Here is a 19,531-nt window from a genome sequence, read left to right on the forward strand (position 1 = left end):
AAACTACAATTTTAATTAGCCTGTCATTTACTAAAATCTTGCTTGCATTGTCTTTTTAAAAACACCTCATATTCCTATTCTCATTTTTCACCTTAATACAAAACATGCTAACTCTACTTGGAGGTAGGTTTTCATAAGCTCTGGTACATAACAAAAACAAGGACGTATATAAATATGTAGAGACAAATTAGGAAAAAAACAAATGACACTCAAAATAAAGGATGATGCTGGCCATCTAAATTTTAGTACTGGAGAAGATAGGGCCATAATAAATATGTACAGGAGCACATCATTTCAGCCCTGAGCCGGCTTACTATTCAATAGGATCATGGCTGATGCAACATGCCTCACAGCCTGCCCTTTCCCCATAACCCTTAATTCCTCTACGGATCAAGAATCTTATCTACATCTTAAATACACACAATATTCTGCCCCAGGTTCTCTGTGGCAAGGAGTTCCGAGGACACTTAACAATCAGAAGAAATTACTCCTCATCTCAGTATTATATTGGTGCCCCCTTATTCTGAGACTCTTGTTCTGGACTCTCCAAAGAGGAGAATATCCTCTCAGTATTTACCCTGTCAAGCCCTTTAAGAATCCTACATGTTTCAATGAGGTAAAATCAGAGTCTCATAATATGGAAATACGCCCTTCGACACAACTCGTCCATACCAACAAGGATTCTGAAATCGAACTAGTCCCGTTTTGCTTGCGTTTGGCCCATATCCCACCAAAACCTTTCCTATCATGTACCTGTCTAAATGTATTTTAAAATGTTGTAATTATACCCACGTCTACCACTTCATCTGGCAGCTAGTTCCACATACATCCCACCCACTTTACTTGAACATGTTGGCCCTCAGGTGCCTTTTAAATCTTTTCCCCTCTCATCTTAACATATGCCCTCTAGTTTTGGACTCCCCTACCCTGGGAAAAGACCTTGGCTATTTACCTTATCTGTGCCCTCATGATTTTACAAACCTCTATAAGAGTCACTCCCTTAGTCTCCTACACTCCAAGGAAAAAAAGTCCCAGCCTATTTAGTCTCTCCTTGTGACTCAACCCTTCCAGTCTCAGCAAGATTCTTGTAATTCTTTTCTGCACCATTTCCAATTTAATAACATTCTTCCTATAGCAGGGTGTTTAATCTAGCTAATAGTGTGTGTGTGCGTGCGTGCGTGCGTGCGTGTGTGCGCGCGCGCGCTGCTCCTTCATGAGGTAGCTAGCCAGACAGGATCATAAGCCATAGAATTTATACTAAAAGTTCAAAGTGTCAGTCGATAATGTCAATTTCCTGGTTATATTCCATTTACCCACATTTCTTGTATTATACTTACCTTTTTTGTTTGTATTTAAATAAAGGCAGAGATCCTTTTGCCCCGAAATACTTGTTGGCTGCCTTCTTCATTTCACATTGCCTAAATAAGTTCAGTGTTCAGAACAAGGGATCTAGTGGTGATTCAAACCATTTAAAAATCAGAAAATTACTGATTGCAAACTCTCAGTCCACTGCTGGTCACAGGCCTCCAGTCTGAACAATAACCTTTTGTCTCTTATTGTCAAGCCAAGTTTGTATCCAACTGGCTGGCTCATCGTGGATCCCATATGATCTAACCTTACTAACCAGCCTACCATGCAAAACCTTGTCAAAGCCGTTGCTAAAGTTCATGTAGACAACATTTACCGCTCTGCCTTCATCTATCTTCTTGGTCATCTCTTCAGAATACTCAAAATTATAAGACAATTTCCCATGCATAAAGCCATGCTGACTATCCCCATCAGTCCTTGCCATTCCAAATGCACGTTGATCCCATCTCTCAGAATCCCCTCCAACAACTTACCAACCACTAATGTTAGGCCCACAAATCTGTAGTTCCATGGTGTTTCCTTGCAGCCTCTCTAAAATAATGGCACAATATTTGCCACCCTCCAGTCTTCCAGCACCAAACCCCTGGCTGTCAATGATAGAAATGTCTCTGCTCGGGGCCCCACAATTCTTCTTTGGCTTCCTGTAATGTTCTGGGATACACTTGATCGGTTCCCAGTGATTAATCCATTTTTAGGCGTTTTTAGACTTCCAACACCACCTCTCTAATGCAGAAAATCTTTTCAAAATATCACTATTTATTTCTGAGTTCCCTAGCTTCCATGTTTTTCTCCACGGTAAATACTGACACAAAATATTTGTTTAGGATCTCACCCATCTTGTGTGGTTCCATACCTAGACAGCCTTGTTGATCTTTTAGTGGCTCTATTCTTTCCCTAGTTACTCCTTTGTCCTTAATATATTTGTAGAATCTCTTTGGATTGTCCACTACCCTGTCTGCCAAAGCTACCTAATGTTCTCTTTTTGCCCTCCAGATTTCTCCCTAAAGTGTACTCTTACACCTCTTACTCATAGTCATAGAGTCATAGTCATAGAGATGTACAGTATGGAAGCAGACCCTTCGGTCCAACCCATCCATGCCGACCAGATATCTCAACCCAGTCTAATCCCACCTGCCAGCACCCGGCCCATATTCTTCCAAACCCTTCCTATTCATTTACCCATCCAGATGACTTTTAAATGTTGCAATTTAAATGTTACCAGCCTCGACCACGTCCTCTGGCAGCTCATTCCATAAACGTACCACCCTCTGTGTGAAAAAGTTGCCCTGTAGGTCTCTTATGTATTTCCCCTCTCACCCAAATCCTATGCCCTCTAGTTCTTGACTCCTCAACCCCAGGGAAAAGACTTTGCTTATTTACCCTATTCATGCCCTTCATATCCTCCAACCTTGGCAAGTTTCACAACATCTTTCCAATAGAAAGGAGACCAGAATTGCATGCAATATTCCAAGAGCGGCCTAACTAATGTCCTGTACAGCCGCAACATAACCTCCCAACTCCTATACTCAATACTCTGACCAATAAAGGAAAGCATACCAAATGCCTTTCTCACTATCCTATCTATCTGCGACTCCACTTTCAAGGAGCTACGAACCTGCACTCCAAGGTCTCTTTGTTCAGCAATACTCCCTAGGACCTTACCATTAAGTGTATAAGTCCTGTTAAGATTTGCTTTCCCAAAATGCAGCACCTCGCATTTATCTGAATTAAACTCCATCTGACACTTGTCAGCCCATTGGCCCATCTGGTCAAGATCCTGATGTAATCTGAGGTAACCCTCTTCGCTGTCCACTACACCTCCAATTTTGGTGTCATCTGCAAACCTATTAACTGTACATCTTACGCTCGCATCCAAATCATTTATGTAAATGACAAAAAGTAGAGGACCCAGCACCAATCTTTGTGGCACTCCACTGGTCACAGGCCTCCGGTCTGAAAAACAACTCTCCACCACCACCCTCTGTCTTCTACCTTTGAGCCAGTTCTGTATCCAAATGGCTAGTTCTCCTTGTATTCCGAGAGATCTAACATTGCTAACCAGCCTCCCATGGGGAACCTTGTTGAATGCATCACTGAAGTCCACATAGATTACATTTACCACTCTGCCCTCATCAATCCTCTTTGTTACTTCCTCAAAAAATGCAATCAAGTTTGTGAAACATGACTTCTCATGCGCAAAGACTATCCCTAATCAGTCCTTGCCTTTCCAATTACATGTACATTCTGGGATTGTACTCAAAGGGATTCACTTGGTCCCAGCTTATCTGTATCTGACATGTGTCTCCTTTTTCTTGACCAGAACCTCAATATCTTTGGTCATCCAGTGTTCCCTACTCCTGCCAGCCTTGCCCTTCACACTAACAGGAACATGTAGGCACTGAATTCCCGTTAACTCACTTTTGAAAGTGTCCTACTTACCAGACATTCCTTGACCTGTGAACAGCCTCCCTCAATCAACTTTTGAAAGTTCCTATATAATACCATCAACAATTGGCCTTGCCCCAATTTAGAAATTTAACTTCAGCACCAGGCCTATTCTTCTTAACTATTTAAAAACCAATAGAATTATCGTCACTGATCCCAAAGTACTCTCCCACTAACACCTCAGTCACTTGCCCTGCCTTATTCCCCAAAAGGAGGTTGGGTTTTGCCACTTCTCTAGTCAGAGCATCTACATATTGACTGAGAAAGTTTTCTTGAACACACAAACTCCTTTGCACCCAAACCCTTCACACTATTGTAGTCCCAGTCTATGTCTGCAAAGTTAAAACCCCCTACTATTACAACCCAGTATTCTTATAGATGTGATCCCCTTATGTATTTGCTCCTCAATTTTCCACTGATGACTGGGGGACACCTACATTACAATTTCAAAGTGAAAACCTCTTTCTTATTTCTGAATTCTGCCCATATTGCTTCAATGGATAACCTCCCAGGAATATCCTCTAAGTACTGCTGTGATTTTTTCGTAGTGCCTCCCATTCTATCCTGTCTCTAGCATCTGTACCCCAGATCATGGAGCTGCTCGTCCTGATCCCCCCTCAGCCATGTTTCTGAAATAGCTATGATATCCCAGTCCCATGTTCCCATCCACGCCCTGCATTCATCTGCCTTTCCTGTTAGGCCTCTTGCATTGAACTAAATGCATTTTAATTCATCACTCTTCTCTCCTTCCCTGCCATGTTCTTGTCTATCTTGTCTATTTAACTTGCTCTCTTTAACATCTGTACCTGTCTCAACATTTCTCTCGTCTTATCTGCTGAGGGACAACCCAATTGCCAGACTAATTTAAACCTTCCTGAGTAAGCTCTAGCCAATCTCTCTGCCAGAATATTGGACCCCTGTAGTTCAGGTACAACATTTCCATCTTGTACTGGTCCCCAGAGGAAATCCCGGCAGCGGCTCCTTAGCCACGCATTAATGTGCCCAATCCTCCTTTCCATTCTCTCACTTGACCTGGGAATAATCCAGAGATTACTACCTGGAGGTCCTACTTTTTAACCTCCTGTCTAACTTCCTATATTTACTCAAGACCTCATCCCTTTTCCTAACTATATCATTGGTACTATTCTGTACAATGACCTCTAGCTGCTCACTCTCCTCTGAGAATTTGCTGTAACTAGTCTGAGACATAATTGATCTTGGCACTTGGGAGGCAAAACACCATCTTGGAATCTTGCCTGCAGCTGCAGCTCAGCCTAGAGAGTTTCCACTCACAATTGCTCACTTGGACTTCACTATACCCTGCTTTAAAGCAGAGCTTGTTGTGCTGCTAATGACCTGCCTTCTGCTACTATTTTACCCTGACAGGCTATATCCACAACACTATCTCCCATTCTTCTAAATTCCTGTGAGTAGAGTCCCAGCCTGTTTAACGTTTGCTTGTAAGACAATCACCCCATAACAGGGATCATCACTCTGTCAATTGCTTCCAATCAAATAATATCTTTTCTTACCAAAATTGCTCATAGTACTCCAGAGAAAATAACAAAAGAATTGTGGATGCTAGGAATCTGAAACAAACAAATTGCTAGAAAATCTCAGGAGGTTCAGTGACTTCTCTTCAGAGGTGGACCCAAAACAAACCATTACTTCACAGTTACGCTAAAAACAATCCTTTCCCATCCAATCTAGAGATTAATTTAACTTTTCTTTCCCCAGTTCCTGTCCTATGAGTTATGAAGTCTTTTCCCAAATCCTCACACAGTAGAGATCTCAGACTTTCTCAGCTTTGCATAGCCAACACTCCTGATCTGTAAGTTTTCATAAACTATACAGAGTTAATTTATTTCTTTATTGTCTGAACAATCTCCTTTTTATAAGAAAGTCCATACCTACATCTAGCTTCAGTCAGATCTCCTGTGAACTGCCCAAAAGCTTTTCCACTGTTTAGGTTTATTCTAAACTAAAGTCAAAACTTTATTTTAAAGCCAAAAGTAAGCAACATCCATCCATGCTTTTTCTCTATCATAACCCCACCATATAAACAAATATCCATTAAAGGTCCTGAAGACTTTCAGTGATTACTCTCTGATACACATTGGTTTAATATCCTGGTTCCTGAAAAACTGTTCTGGTCAACTTTAAACTACTTCACAAAAATAGAGTAATGTCATTAAACCTCAAATTCTAACAAAAAAAGTGATTAATATATATAAATCACACACCTTTCATCACACTGTTTGAAAGTTGCCCTCATGGAAGAACAGCTATTCTCTCTTATGGCATTTAATTCCTCTGTCTAGTGATTGAAAATTAGACAGTGCACTTAAAAAAGGAAAACTTTCAAACAGGAAATGGTCAAGGTAGAAATTAAGCATACTTGCATAAATAGTAAATTAATTGCATAAAAGTTAAATTATCTTTGATGAACAGAAAATTTAATTGTAGCTTAAAATATGGAGTCAATTCTAAAGTGAATACTGCAAAACAATACAAAAAGAGGAGCAATGTGAATTAGCAGACTAGAAAGGTTGTGCCACAAATATTCTAAAATAATAGAAATTACAGTCAGAACTAGGAGATAGAAAAGGAAATTTTCATGTGGGTGTGAAAAATAGCAGAGAAATATACGTAAACTTTGCTCTCACTGTCAGAAAGTGCCAAACAATAATGAAGCACCTGAAAAATAAATCACAATTTATAACAGGTTGTTTAAGCAACTCTTTCAAAGAAATTGAAAGCTATTGGTTCAGATTTCAGAGTGATGTCTGACTTTGGAGACCTTAAGTTTGATTTTTCTGATTTGGTTCCCAGATCGTCAGTCACTAAGCATATTCACATGAGGCTGTCACCTTACTTTTAACAAATGAGCATAAGTTTATTATACAAAAAAATCCAAAACTACATACAAGACATTTTGAAAAGATCTTATAAAAAATAAAATCAACTTCTTTTTTCGTAGCAATATTGTTTACAGACATACAATTCCAGTGAAATATTACTCTATTCTAACATTCATTATTTTTGTAAAGGCTGTCTTTAGCTCACAGTTCCAAATATTTTTGTGACTCTATGTTTGAACAACACATAACTAAAACCCTACTTACTTCTACTTTATAATCCAAGTTCCCAAAAATAATAAACTTTCACCGCAGTGTCTGTGTATCTTCCTTTTATCTTAGGTCTTATGATTCTATATCATAGATGAACACCATCGACCTCAGCACTTTCTAGGTTAGAGAGATGATAGTGAAGCAAACCAGGATATATGCCAAGATCATTAACTTGGTCTCAAATTAAAATAATTATGATTTACCTTTAAAAGCCTTTTAATAAATGCTTTGTCTTTGTGCAGAAATGTTTTGTAAGACGTGTAGATACCTATTGAGAAAAAAAAATCTGTTTTAAATTATTTTTATTCATTTTCTTTGAAGGAGAAGCCATCAGCAAAGTCTAATTACAGATGCGATAGAGCAAGCTGCTGTGTGTGAATGGAGATTTGGCCAGCAAGAAGTAGCATACTGTTCTGTGAAATATGGACCAGTTGGTGATGATAAAGGCCTTCTGCTTCTCAACAACTTTGCAACTAGCTTTTTGGTAGCTGAACAGCTTGGGCACATGAATGTTTGATTAAAAACTCCTTCGAAAGGGAAAGAGTTGGCCCCCTTCTCTGCAGCAAAAAAGCACCTCATGTCCTATTAGCAATTATTGTAAGAGATTTTCTTACAAAACCAGTAAATCAAAGTGTGAACCAGTTTTGTTACGTCTCTTGCATGCTAATGAAAGTACTTGGAGATTAATATCAGGAGCAGCATGTTTCAAAAAGCCAGAAGAGTCACCTCAATGGACGGGAACCATTGAACAGCCTTCCAAGTCTCTCTCTCTGTCCATAACACTTTTTTCTTTTAAAGTGTGTGTATGTTGGGGACATTTGTAAAGGACTATATTTTGAACTAGGAGAGTTCACGTCAACAGATCATAACTGTTTACCTGCAGCAAGAATTTATTTTTCTGTAATAAATCATAATTTTTGTCAAGTACAGAAACATGGCTTATACTTACTGTAAACCATGGTCTAATAAAAAGGCAAATCAGAGAATCCTGCATACTTTTCAAAGTCTTTAATTTTTGTGTCAGCCACAGTAGTAGGGCTTGATTTCCAGCATTCTACCCCAGTGAGATTCAACATGGAAGAAAGCAATTGTTTTTGGGAAGTCAGCAGATTTACAGCCTGAGCATTATTGTATTCCTCTAAAAAGAACCTAAAATCTTAAGTGTTATTGAGACCAACAGATAAACTTTTAAATGAAAATAGATGACTTCTCAAAACTACAGCAGTAGTTTGCCCTTCAACTTCTCATAGGTTAAAATATCCTATTAAAAAAAATTGAAGCAATGGAGGATGACTAAACTAAAGTTATGAAAGTGGTCAGTGATAAATGTGATGGAATGGATACTGACCAAACTGGGCATAAAAGATATTCCTCCCCATTGTCCATGAGAAATGTATGTCAATGATAAAATCAGTGTTAACAAAATACTAACATTGTGGTAATTGAAATATCAATGGAATCTCCTTTTAGTAGTGGACTGTGCAAAAGCAGTCACATGATAATAGAGGAGATAGCTTGCGAAATCCCAATGGGCCAACCAAGTTGTCATTTTTTTTAAAGATATTTTTATTAGAAATTTAATATTTTGACAGATTTACAAAAATAAACAGAACTTTCAAGCACAAACATTAATATAAAAATAGATCTTAAATATATAATCATCAAAATTCAAAGGAATGATACTAAAGAAGAAAGAAAAACAATGAAACTCAGTTAACTACTAATCTAATCCACAATTATCCAGAGTGTATAGTTGAGTCACTTACATCCTTCAAACAAGAGAAAATGTTCTCTAATACACTCATAACAGTATAATAAAAAGGAAACTATTTCCAAACAATAAGAGCAAAAAAAAAACATGTTTGAATGGAGATCCTCCCCCCTGTTCTCAGGGGGCCTTACTTCCTTTCTAAAGGTCCACCATATCCTCTCCCAAACAGTGTCCCACCCTTGACCCGGGCGCTCCTTAACAGGATTTAGATATAATACCGAGCTAGAGTTGACAGTGAGCGCCCCAACCCCACCCATACCTGAGTATATCTGATACATCAATGCCACGTACAAACACACATAACTATAAAATTACAACTCCAACAAATTACAATTAAGTATAATAACATAAAATAGCAAGAGAAGACAACCCTGCTCCCAGAAGCAAAAGTAAAGTAGAGTAAAGTATCCATTTCTCCCCACGGAGTGTGGAAGAGGCAAGCCAACATAAATTGTCTCTTACGATTTATTTAAACGAGTCTAAAAGTTCCTTAGCCTCTTCTGGTGATCTAAAATTATACTCGGATCCTTCGTGGGTAAAGCATAACGTCGCTGGGTAGCGTAAGGTGTATTGAATATTTAAGTTCCTTAGACATTTCTTCACCTCACCAAACGCCTTCCTCCTTCGTGCCAAAGCCGGGGAGAAGTCCTGAAATAACATAATCTTGGATCCTTCATGAATCATAGCTTTAGGATCCTTTCCAAGATTTCTGGAGGCATCCAGGAGTATCTGCCTCTCCCTATAACTCTGCAGCCGGAACAGGACCGGGCGTGGGCGCTGGTTTGGGCCAGATCCGCGTACTGCGACCCGGTAGGCCCACTCCGCCCTTACCCGGTCAGTTTCAGCCCCCAGGTTTAAAAGCTGGGGCAACCATCGCTCCAGAAATACTACTAACTGTCCCTTCTCTTCTTGTTCAGGGAGGCCCAGAAGACGGATATTCTTTCTCCGATTTCTATTATCCAGGTCATCCATGTAGATTTCAAAGGCCCGGACTCTCTGCTCCAGAGCTCTCGCCTGTTCTGCAGCTGTTTGTGCTGCAGCCTCGGAGGTCGTGGCCTTTAGCTCCGCCCCCTTCACTCGGCCCTGCAATTCCTCGAGAGCCTGGCTGTACTTTTGTAGCTTTTCTTCGAATGCATTCCATCTCTGTCTGGATTCTGCGATGAAATTGACGAGTGTCGTTTCCAGCCTGGCAATCATCTCTTCAAGGCCTGTTTTTACATCAGCTGCAGCCGGAGGAGGAGAGGAGGGTGGGGGAGGGGTCTTTGTTTTCTGAGAGCTGCGGGATCCCTTTGGTTTACTCATTATCCACTTAATATTAAACTGCTTAAATATAATAGTAAACAGCTAATTAAGGTTAGAAAATTTTTTTGGGTGGTTTGGTAAGTGTGGTGGGGGTGAGTAACTCACTTTACCCAGGTTTTGGGAAGAGCACTGTAAACTCAGACTTGCTGAGTCGCCGCCATCTTGGATCCCCCCAAGTTGTCATTTTTAAAAGCTCATTCACAGGATTGCGGGTGCTACTGGCTAGATTAATCACCCTATGAACAGTTAAGAGTATTAAGTCATTGCTATGGGTCTGAAGTCACGTGTAGGCCAGACCAGGTAAAGGTGACAGTTTCCTTCCCTAAAGGGATATTAATGAACCAGATAGGATTTTCCTGACAATTTTCAGTGGTGTCATGGTCATCGTTAGAGCTTACTTCCAGATTTTTATTGATTTTGAATTCCACCATCTCCTATAGTGGGAATCAAACCGTGATCCCCAGATAATTACCTGGATCTCTTGATTAATAATTTTGCAATCTTACTACTAGACTACGCCATTAACATCTGCCTTGATATCGACAGTCCATTTGAAGAATTCATTGCATTAGTTGTTTGGGAACGGAGCTACAGGCCATATCAATTGGCTTGGATCTGAAATGGCAATTAACGTATGACTTATTTTCAGAGAACAGTTCCTTGCCTATGAATAGTTGTTGTTTCTGGCAAGTATAAATGAGCCACTCTTAATAAAATCTAGAATTAAGAGTCTAATGACGATCGTGAAACATCATTGTTGATTGCTGGAAAAGCCCATCCTTACCTGGTCTGATCGACATGTGACTTCAGATCCACGGCAATTTGGTAGAATTTTAACTGTCCTCTGAAATTGCCTAGCAATCCATAAAGGAACAATCATAACCAAGTGTCTAAATATAAATGAAACTGGATAGGCCAACTGGCATCTATCTGTTCAGGCATCAGAAAAAGACTGCCCTGTTGACCATGCAAAGGCATCCTTGTGTACATTTGGAAGCCTGTGCAATAATTGGGAGAGCAATCTCACAATTGAGAATGCTCATGAAATCATACCTTATAGACAATGTCTGACATACCATCACCATCCTGTTCCATCAGCAGGACAGGCAAGCAGAGGTGTTGGCACAGTTGGGAGGGAGCTGCCCTGGGAGCCCTCAACATCAACTCTGGACACCATGAAGTCTCATGACATCGGGTGAAACATGGGCAACGAAATCTCCTTCTGATCACTACATAGCTTCCCGTAGCACTGAGGGTGTCAAGAGCACAGAATATAGTCTCAGTGGGGAATTTCAATTTCCACCATATGGATTAGTGGCAGTGCTACTGAGAGTGGTTGACTCCTAAAAGACATGCTATAGACTGGATCTGCAGCAGGTGGTGAGTGAACCAAGAGGGAAAACCATACTTGACCTCATTCTCATCAATCTGCCTGTGGTAGATGCATACGTCCATGACAGCATCGGTAAGTTTAACCACTGCATAATGTGCATGGAGACAAAGTCCAGCCCTTACATCATTATGATAGGGTTGCACAACATGCTAAATGAGACAGACTTTGAACAGGTCTAGCAAATCAAGACTGAATATCTATGGAGTGATGCTGGCCATTGCAGTAGTAGAATCATACTCCAATACAATCTGCAATCTGGCCCAGCATATAGCTTGACGGTAGAGAACAGAGTGTGGTAGTAGAGACTGGAGGCCTGTGACCAGTAATGTATCGCAAAGACCAATGCTGGGTCTACTGTTGTTCATCATTGAGGTAAATGATTAGGATGAGAGTACAAAGCAGCATGGTTAGTAAATTTGCAAATGACACTAATGTGGATAATTAAGAAGGCTGTCGAAGAGTACAACACCATCTTGATCAATTGGGTCAGTGGCCTGAGAAATGGTAAATGGAGTTTAATTCAGATAAATGTGAGGTGTTGCACGTTGGTAAGATGAACCAAGACAGGATTTGCACAGTTAATAGCAGGGGTCTGGGAAGTGTTTTTGAACAGAGAGACCAAGAGATGCAGACACTTAGTTTTTTGAAAACAACATCTCTGGTAGACAGGGTGAAGAAGCCACCGTTTGGCACCCCTACCTTCATTGGTCAGAGCATTGAGTACAGGAGTTGAGAGATTGGAGAGTCCACATTTGGAGTACTGCGTACAATTCGGGTCACCCTATTACAAGAGGAATGTTATTAAATTGGAAGGAGTGCAGAAAAGAATGTTATCAAGACCGGAAGGTTTGAGTTACAAGGAGAGGCTGGTAGGGAGAAAGGAAGGGTCACTTGACCCAAAACGCTAACTTGATTTCTCTCCACAGATGCTGCCAGACCTGCTGAGCTTCTCTAGCAATTTTTATTTTTGTTTCTAATTTACAGCATCCAGTTTTTTTTTTGTAAGCCAGGTGATAAACCCTGGTTCAATGATTAGTGCAGAATAGCATGCCAGGAACAGCATACCTAAAAATTAACCCGAAGCTACAAAACATGACTACTTGCATGCTGAACAGCATGAGCAGCAAGTGATCGACTGAGATAAGTGATTCCACAACCAAATTGAACAGATCTATGCTCTACAGTCCTGCTAGATTCAGTCGTGAACGGTGGTGGACAACTAAAGTTACTGGAGAATTAGATTCTAAAATATCCCTATCAAATTTGCGTAAAATTGCATTTGCAACAATCTTCTAAATTTGATTCATTCCCCATGATATCAAGAAATGTTTGAAGGTACTGGATACTGCAAAGGCCATGGACCGTGACAACATTCCAACGACAGTATTAAGGACTTGTGCTCCAGAACTTGTTGCATCCCGAGTTAAGCTTTTCCAGTATGGCTAAAACACTGGTGTCTACCCATCAATGTGGAAAATTACCCAGATACGTCCTGCACAAAAAAAGCAAGACAAATCAAACCCGGCCAACAGTTCAACAATAAAGCTGCTCAACAATGACCTGCTCACTAATGACCAGTTGAGATTCTGCCACTCAGCTCCTAACTTCAGCTTTGGTTCAAACATGGACAAAAGAGCTAAATTCCATAGGTGAGGGGAATATGAGGCCACTAGCAAACTAAAATCAATGATTATTGACTGGGGGCAATCTGCTAGGAGGAGTCATTTCTACCACAAAGAAAGATGGTTTTGGTTGCTACAGGTCAGTCATCTCAGTCCCAGGACATCTCTGCAGAAGTTCCTCAGAGTAATATTCTCAGTACAACCACCTTCAGCTGCTTCATCAATGACCTTCCTTTCATCACTAGGTCAGTGATGAAAGGAAGGTCATTGAGGATATTTGCCAATTACTGCACAATGTTCTGCATCATTCATGATTTCTCAGATACTGAAGCAGTCCATGTTCAAATGCAACAAGATCTGGACAATATCCAGATTTTGGTTGACTAGTAGCAAGTAGCATTCACAGCACACAAATGCAAGGCAATGACCATCTCCAATTACAGACAATCTAACCACCGCTCCTTGACATACAAGGGTGTTACCATCACTGAATCCTTCGCTATCAACATCCTGGGAATTCCCAGTGACCAGAAAACTACCTGGACAAACCATATAAATCTATCTACAAGAACAGGTCGGGGCTCAAATATTGCTACTCATAACTCTCCTCCTGACTTCCCAAGTCTGTCCACCAACTACAAGGCACAAGTTAGGAGTGTGATGGAATACTCCCCACCTGGTTGGATGACTGCAGTTTGAACAATGCTCAAGAAGCCTGCTTGATTGGTGCCACACTCTCAAACATCCATTCCCTCCACCACCAACGCTTAGTAATAACCATGTATACTTCCGTCACCAATGCATACTGCAAGATGCACTACAGAAATTTGCCAAAGATCATTAGGCAATATTTTCCAAATGCATGATTACTAACACCTTGAAAGACAATGTAGCAGATACATAGGAACACTACGATCAGCAAACACCCCTTCAAGTGACTCACTATCTTTACTTGGAAATATATCATCATTCTTTCAATGCCATTGTCATGAAATCCTTTCCCTAACTACATCATGGATTTATCTAAATACATAGACTGCAGCTGTTCAAGAAAGCAGCTCACCTCACAAATCAGAACATTGGTTTGATGCTATATATACCTCCACACGAGCAAACCGATTGGAATAGATGAAAATGATCTCTAAATGAAACACGCTTACACATATTTTCAAATATATCTGGAGTTACAATGACATAACCAACTGGTTCAGGACTGGACTGGTAATATTTGATGTAGACTGAGGTGACAATGAAGAGTTTACAGATTTAGATGCTTATCTCAAAGTTGTTTACAATGTAAATTACTTATTCAATCAGTTTCAATCTGAGATATTGGTTACGGAGGGTGGATTTGTTAATTATTGAATGATTTTTGTGGTGGGGTCACACCCAACATGCAGCTGCAAGAAATTATGGCATTCTTTTTCTCTTTCTACTATAACAATGGACTGCCTTTACCACTTTACCCAGAAAACCATACTAAATATTGCTCAGTCTACATGAAGTACTCTTAAACATGTGCAATACTAGTTTTTACCTATAGTCTTCTGTCCTGCTAGTGATAGTTTGACTAGAAATATAGCACTTCAGATCAACTTCATCATAGAAGGTCCAGTTATATTTGTCATTTCAAGATTGAAAAGTCTAATTTTGTATTACCTTCTTATCCTTCTGTTATAGAAATGAGATCAAAACTAAGAGTTTTGCATTACGCCCAAAGCTTGGGACTTTACTTTTAAATCTCAGGTGATCAGAGATGAATGCAAGATTCAAAACTATGGCCAAGTCAAACAACAACAGTTTCGGATTGTCATGATACAAACTGTAATATCAACCAACATTCAGATGTCTTTCATAACCTCTAAACCTGCATCAATCAGTACTCCTGGAATCAGCTTCTCTTCAAACTGAATAGCATTATGTAAAACCACCATTCTTTAACCAATGTGCAACACCCTGTACCTTTTTTTTGCGTTTATAAAACAGAGACAGTAAATACAATAGCAAGGAAGCAATGTTAAACCTTTAGAATTTACTAGTTAGACCTCAGTTGCAGCATTATATCCAATTCTGGACACCACACCTTGTTTCAAGGCCTGAGGGGTTGCAAAGAAATGTTAGTGGAACTTTTCTGGAGATGCAAGGCTTCAGTCACAGGGAGGCCGGAGACACTATTGTTATTCTATTTGAATTAATATGGGTTAAGAGGACATTTGATAAGAGGCGTCCAATATCAGGAAGGACTTTGATAGAGTAACTGTTTCTACTAGAAGGATTGTGAATCAAGGATACAGATTTAAGGTGATTGGGGGGAAAAAAAAACTAGAGTTGATTTATGAAAGAAAAAAAAAGCAGATAAACATAATGATATAAGTGCACAAACTTAAATGATAATGGAAGCAACTTCAATCACAGCTGAAAATGGGATTAAATAATTGAGCGAAAGATTTACAGGACTGAGGGGTAAAAGCAAGGCAGTGGGACTAACTGGGTTACTTTATTAAAGAACATGCAGACATGATCAGCCAAATGGCCTTCTGCGCTGTATCGTTCTTTGACTTAATGTTAAATGCAATTGCTTTCTTATTATTATCATTCAAAGTTTCAGTTGTTGAGATTTTTATCTGACTTATTTATCTCAGGATGAGAATTCCTCTTACAGCATCTCGAAAGTGCTGGAAGAGTTACTAATCTCTTGCCTAATCTATCTTTCACAACTTTTATGAATCATGCCTTTCAACCCTCTTATTTCCTGTTGGTTCAATTACAAAATCCTCAAAAGAGAAATCAAACCAATCAGAGAAGCGTGAGATATTGTTAGATCATGTCTGCCTCACTGCGCCACCCAATCGTCATCAGGAGGTAATCTTCCATGTCTGGACTGAATTTGAACTCTTTTTTTAAAAAAGTGAAAGGTCAGTGAATGTCTGTCATGATCCTCCACCTTAACTTTCAGAAACTCCTGAGAATAGAAAGTTATCTTTCTATCGTCTAATAAGCTGAAAAATGACTTAAGGATCCCATTCGGAAACAGATTTCTTAAGGGGCTTGATAGGGTAAATATTGGAGAGGATATTTTCACACAAGGGAGAACTTTGGACCAAAGGTCACAGCTTCAGAATTAAGAGACACCAATTTTACAATGAGAGAAGGAGGAATTTCCTCTATCAGAGAGTTCAGCGACTTTGGAATTCCTTGCCACAGACAGCCGTGTGGGCAGAGTCCTTGTTTATATATTAAAGGCTGAGACATATTCTTGATCAGTAGGGGAGTCGGGATTATGGGGAAAGGGCAGGAAAGTGAATGTGAGGGGTGTCGGATCAGCCATGGCCCAATTAAATGGCAGAAGAGTTGAGGGGTCAAATGACCTCTTTATGTTCCTATTTCTTATGGTCTAACAGGAGACCTCCAGTACCTGGTTTTGTGTCTAGTGTTCTAAGCTTCATCAGTTTCTTCGCTTTAATTTGCTTGGGTAAATCACCTGAAAAAAAATCAGAATGAGATTGCCAAGTTAAAGGTTATGTTTCAAAGGGAATTCAAAACCTATTAAGTATGAACTCAGTTTAAGTTATAGTGTATCAATGGAGAATGTATGTGACAGACTGCAAAACTATACAAGCTTGAAGCATGTACAGAACAGCAGCAGAAGCACAGCTAAGGCAGAAAAAGACATGGGACAGAAAGCAGCCCATGTTCTATACTTGCAAACTGGAACAAGCTGACAGCTCAAGTGAATTCCTCAGGCAACAAATGATACAAGGATGACTGGCTGAATTTGTAGATGTAAAGTTCCCTTATTTAAATAGGCTTCCTGCTTGTGGAATACTTGCTCAAACCACAATAACTAAATGCTAGTTGTCTCATAACAGAATAATGAGCCAGTCGAGAGTTACGAAAGTGCTACATCTGGTTCTTAACTGTATTAAAGATTTGGGTTCTACTGTGGATATTTCCTTGATTACTACAGGTCAGCTCCAATTGAGCTGAAAAATGGGAAATTAACTTCATCCCATTTGATAAGTTTATGGAATTTGTTTCTATGGAAGTACAGGTGTTTTCTTGTGTTAATTATTAGGGCAGTCCAAAAACTGATCTTGTATTTTGCCTTTACCCAAAGATGTGCACTCTTCTCCACTTAAATGTTAATCTCATATTGTTTCACCTACTCGACACAGAAAATAAATTTTGTAGTCTCCACATGAAAATCTTTTGCAAGCCTAGCATTCCCCTGAGATAATCATAAGTTGGTAATTCCACGTCACTCATCATAAACAAAACAAATAGCCTTTCCTTAATCACCTCAGTCAAAATATTCATAATTTTTAAAAAAATCTCTATCAAATGTTTTTAGCCATGAAAATTGTGCCAGGATCTCTCTTCAAAAATAGATCCTGATGTCATTTGACTTGCATTTCCTAAGTACACTATCCTCATTACACAGCTCAGCAGTGTCCGAAAGCTTTCTAGAACAATAGGGTTGTCCTCACTTTCCACCTGAACTAGTCCCCACATTCAAAGAATCACCCCTCCATCATTTCTGCCATCTCCAGCAGGATGCCACCACCAAACATTTATCCATCCCTTACACTGTTAGCATTCTGTAGAGACTGTTCCCTATGTGACAATATTATCCACTCTTCCATCACTCTCAACAGTTCCCAATTCCTCAATAGCACTTTCCGATATAATCACAGAAGGTGCACAACTTGCCCATTCATCTTCTCCCTCCACACTGTCCAAGACCCTGAACAGCCTTTCAAGATGAATTGGTCTTATTCTTGTACTTCTTTCAATTTAGTCTATTGTATTCGCTGCTCACAAGTGAGACTAAACACACTGAGTGGCTACTTTGTGGAAGATCTCTACTGTCTGTAGGAATGGCCCTGACCTTCCAGTTCCTTCTCATTGCAATAAACCACCTTACTCTCATGCTAACATTTCTGTTCAAGACATACTCAAATGTGGTGCCAAAGTACAACACAAATTCAAAGAACAACAGTTCATTTTCCACTGAGGCACTTTCCCACCTCTAGTACTTAGTAATGAATTTCACAACTTTATATCTAATCTCCTCACATCCGTCTTGCATTCTTCTTGCATTCTTTTCATCGCCCTTCAAAAGTTTTTTTTACTTTGCTCTCAGCCAGGAGGACCCATTTTCAGCCTTCCAGGCTTTAATTTATTAAGTCTACTTTCTTTCAAGCTAATTAGCAACCTTCGTCTCTTGTACAGGGCCTCCACAAAATTTATTCCCTTTGCTCTTCTCTCACTTCTGTCAAAAGTATTGCAACCACCATTTTCTAACCCCTATCAACTAGAGACTAAGCTATCCTAGACTGGATATTGCGTAATGAGAGAGGATTAATTAGCAACATTATAGTGCAAGATGTTTTGGGGGAAAAAAGTGGACATAATATGGTAGAATTCTTCATTAAGATGGAGAGTGGCACAATTAAATCTGAACCCAAGGTCCTGAATTGAAAGAAAGCTAACTTTGATGGTATGAGGCATGCATTGGTGAGAATAAGTTAGCAAAGAATACTTAAGGGGTTTATGGTGGATAGGAAATAGCAGACATTTAAAGAACACATGGACGAACTTCATCAATTCTATATCCTTATCTGGCATAAAAGTCAAACAGGGAAGGTGGCTTAAATCATAGCTAATAAGGAAATCAGGGTTAAAGAGGAGAGCATATAAACTGGCCAGAAAAAGCAGCAAATCTGAGGACTGGGAGAAACTTAAAATACAGCAAAGGAGGACAAAGGGCTTAATTCAGAAAGGGAAAATAAATATGAAAGTAAGCTATTGGAAAAAATAAAAACAGACTGCAAAAGCTTCTATAGATATGTGATGAGAAAAAGATTGGGGAAGACAAATGCAAGTCCCTTGCAATCAGAATCAGGTGAATTCATAATGGACAAAGAGATGACAGACCAGTTGGACAAGTACTTTGGACCGGTCTTCACAAGGTGGACACAAATAACCTTCAAGAAATGTTAGGGGAAAGGGAGGATCAAACATAAAGGAGGAACTGAAAGGAAATTCTTACTAGTCAGGAAATGGTATTGGGAAATTGAGGGGATTAAACGCCGATAAGTCCTCATAGCCTGATGCTCTGCATCCCAGAGTACTTAAGAGAGTGGCTGTAGAAATAATGGACGCATTAGTGATCATTTACTAGCATTCTGCAGATTCTGGAAGAGCTCCAATGGAATGGAGGGTAGCTAATGTAACCACAAATCTTTAAAAAAGGAGGAAGAGAGAAAATAGGGAATTATAGGCCTGTTAGCTTGACATCAGTGGTGGGGAAAATGCTGGAGTCAATTATTAAGGATGTAATAACTGAGCATTTGGAAAGCGATGACAGAATTAGTTCTACTCAACATGGGTTCGCTAAAAAGGAAGTCATGTTTGACAGTCTTCTGGATTTTATTTAGGGTATGACCAGTAGAGTGGACAAGGGTGAATCAGTATATGTTGTGTATCTGGACTTTCA

General features: G+C 39.7%; 1 protein-coding gene across 1 annotated transcript in view; it reads right to left on the reverse strand.

Moving 5' to 3' along the window:
- The window catches only part of dennd6b (DENN/MADD domain containing 6B), a 113,872-nt gene that overhangs the window by 19,791 nt on the left and 74,550 nt on the right, over positions 1–19,531 (reverse strand). The window contains exons 13-14 of the mRNA XM_060842549.1: positions 16,448–16,513; positions 7,148–7,212 (exon numbers count right to left, since the gene is read on the reverse strand). Of these exons, the coding sequence (XP_060698532.1) occupies positions 7,148–7,212; positions 16,448–16,513 (131 nt within the window). The remainder of the gene's footprint in view (positions 1–7,147; positions 7,213–16,447; positions 16,514–19,531) is intronic.

This window comes from Hemiscyllium ocellatum, chromosome 23, assembly GCF_020745735.1.
Source record: "Hemiscyllium ocellatum isolate sHemOce1 chromosome 23, sHemOce1.pat.X.cur, whole genome shotgun sequence".
NCBI classification, from domain to species: domain Eukaryota; kingdom Metazoa; phylum Chordata; class Chondrichthyes; order Orectolobiformes; family Hemiscylliidae; genus Hemiscyllium; species Hemiscyllium ocellatum.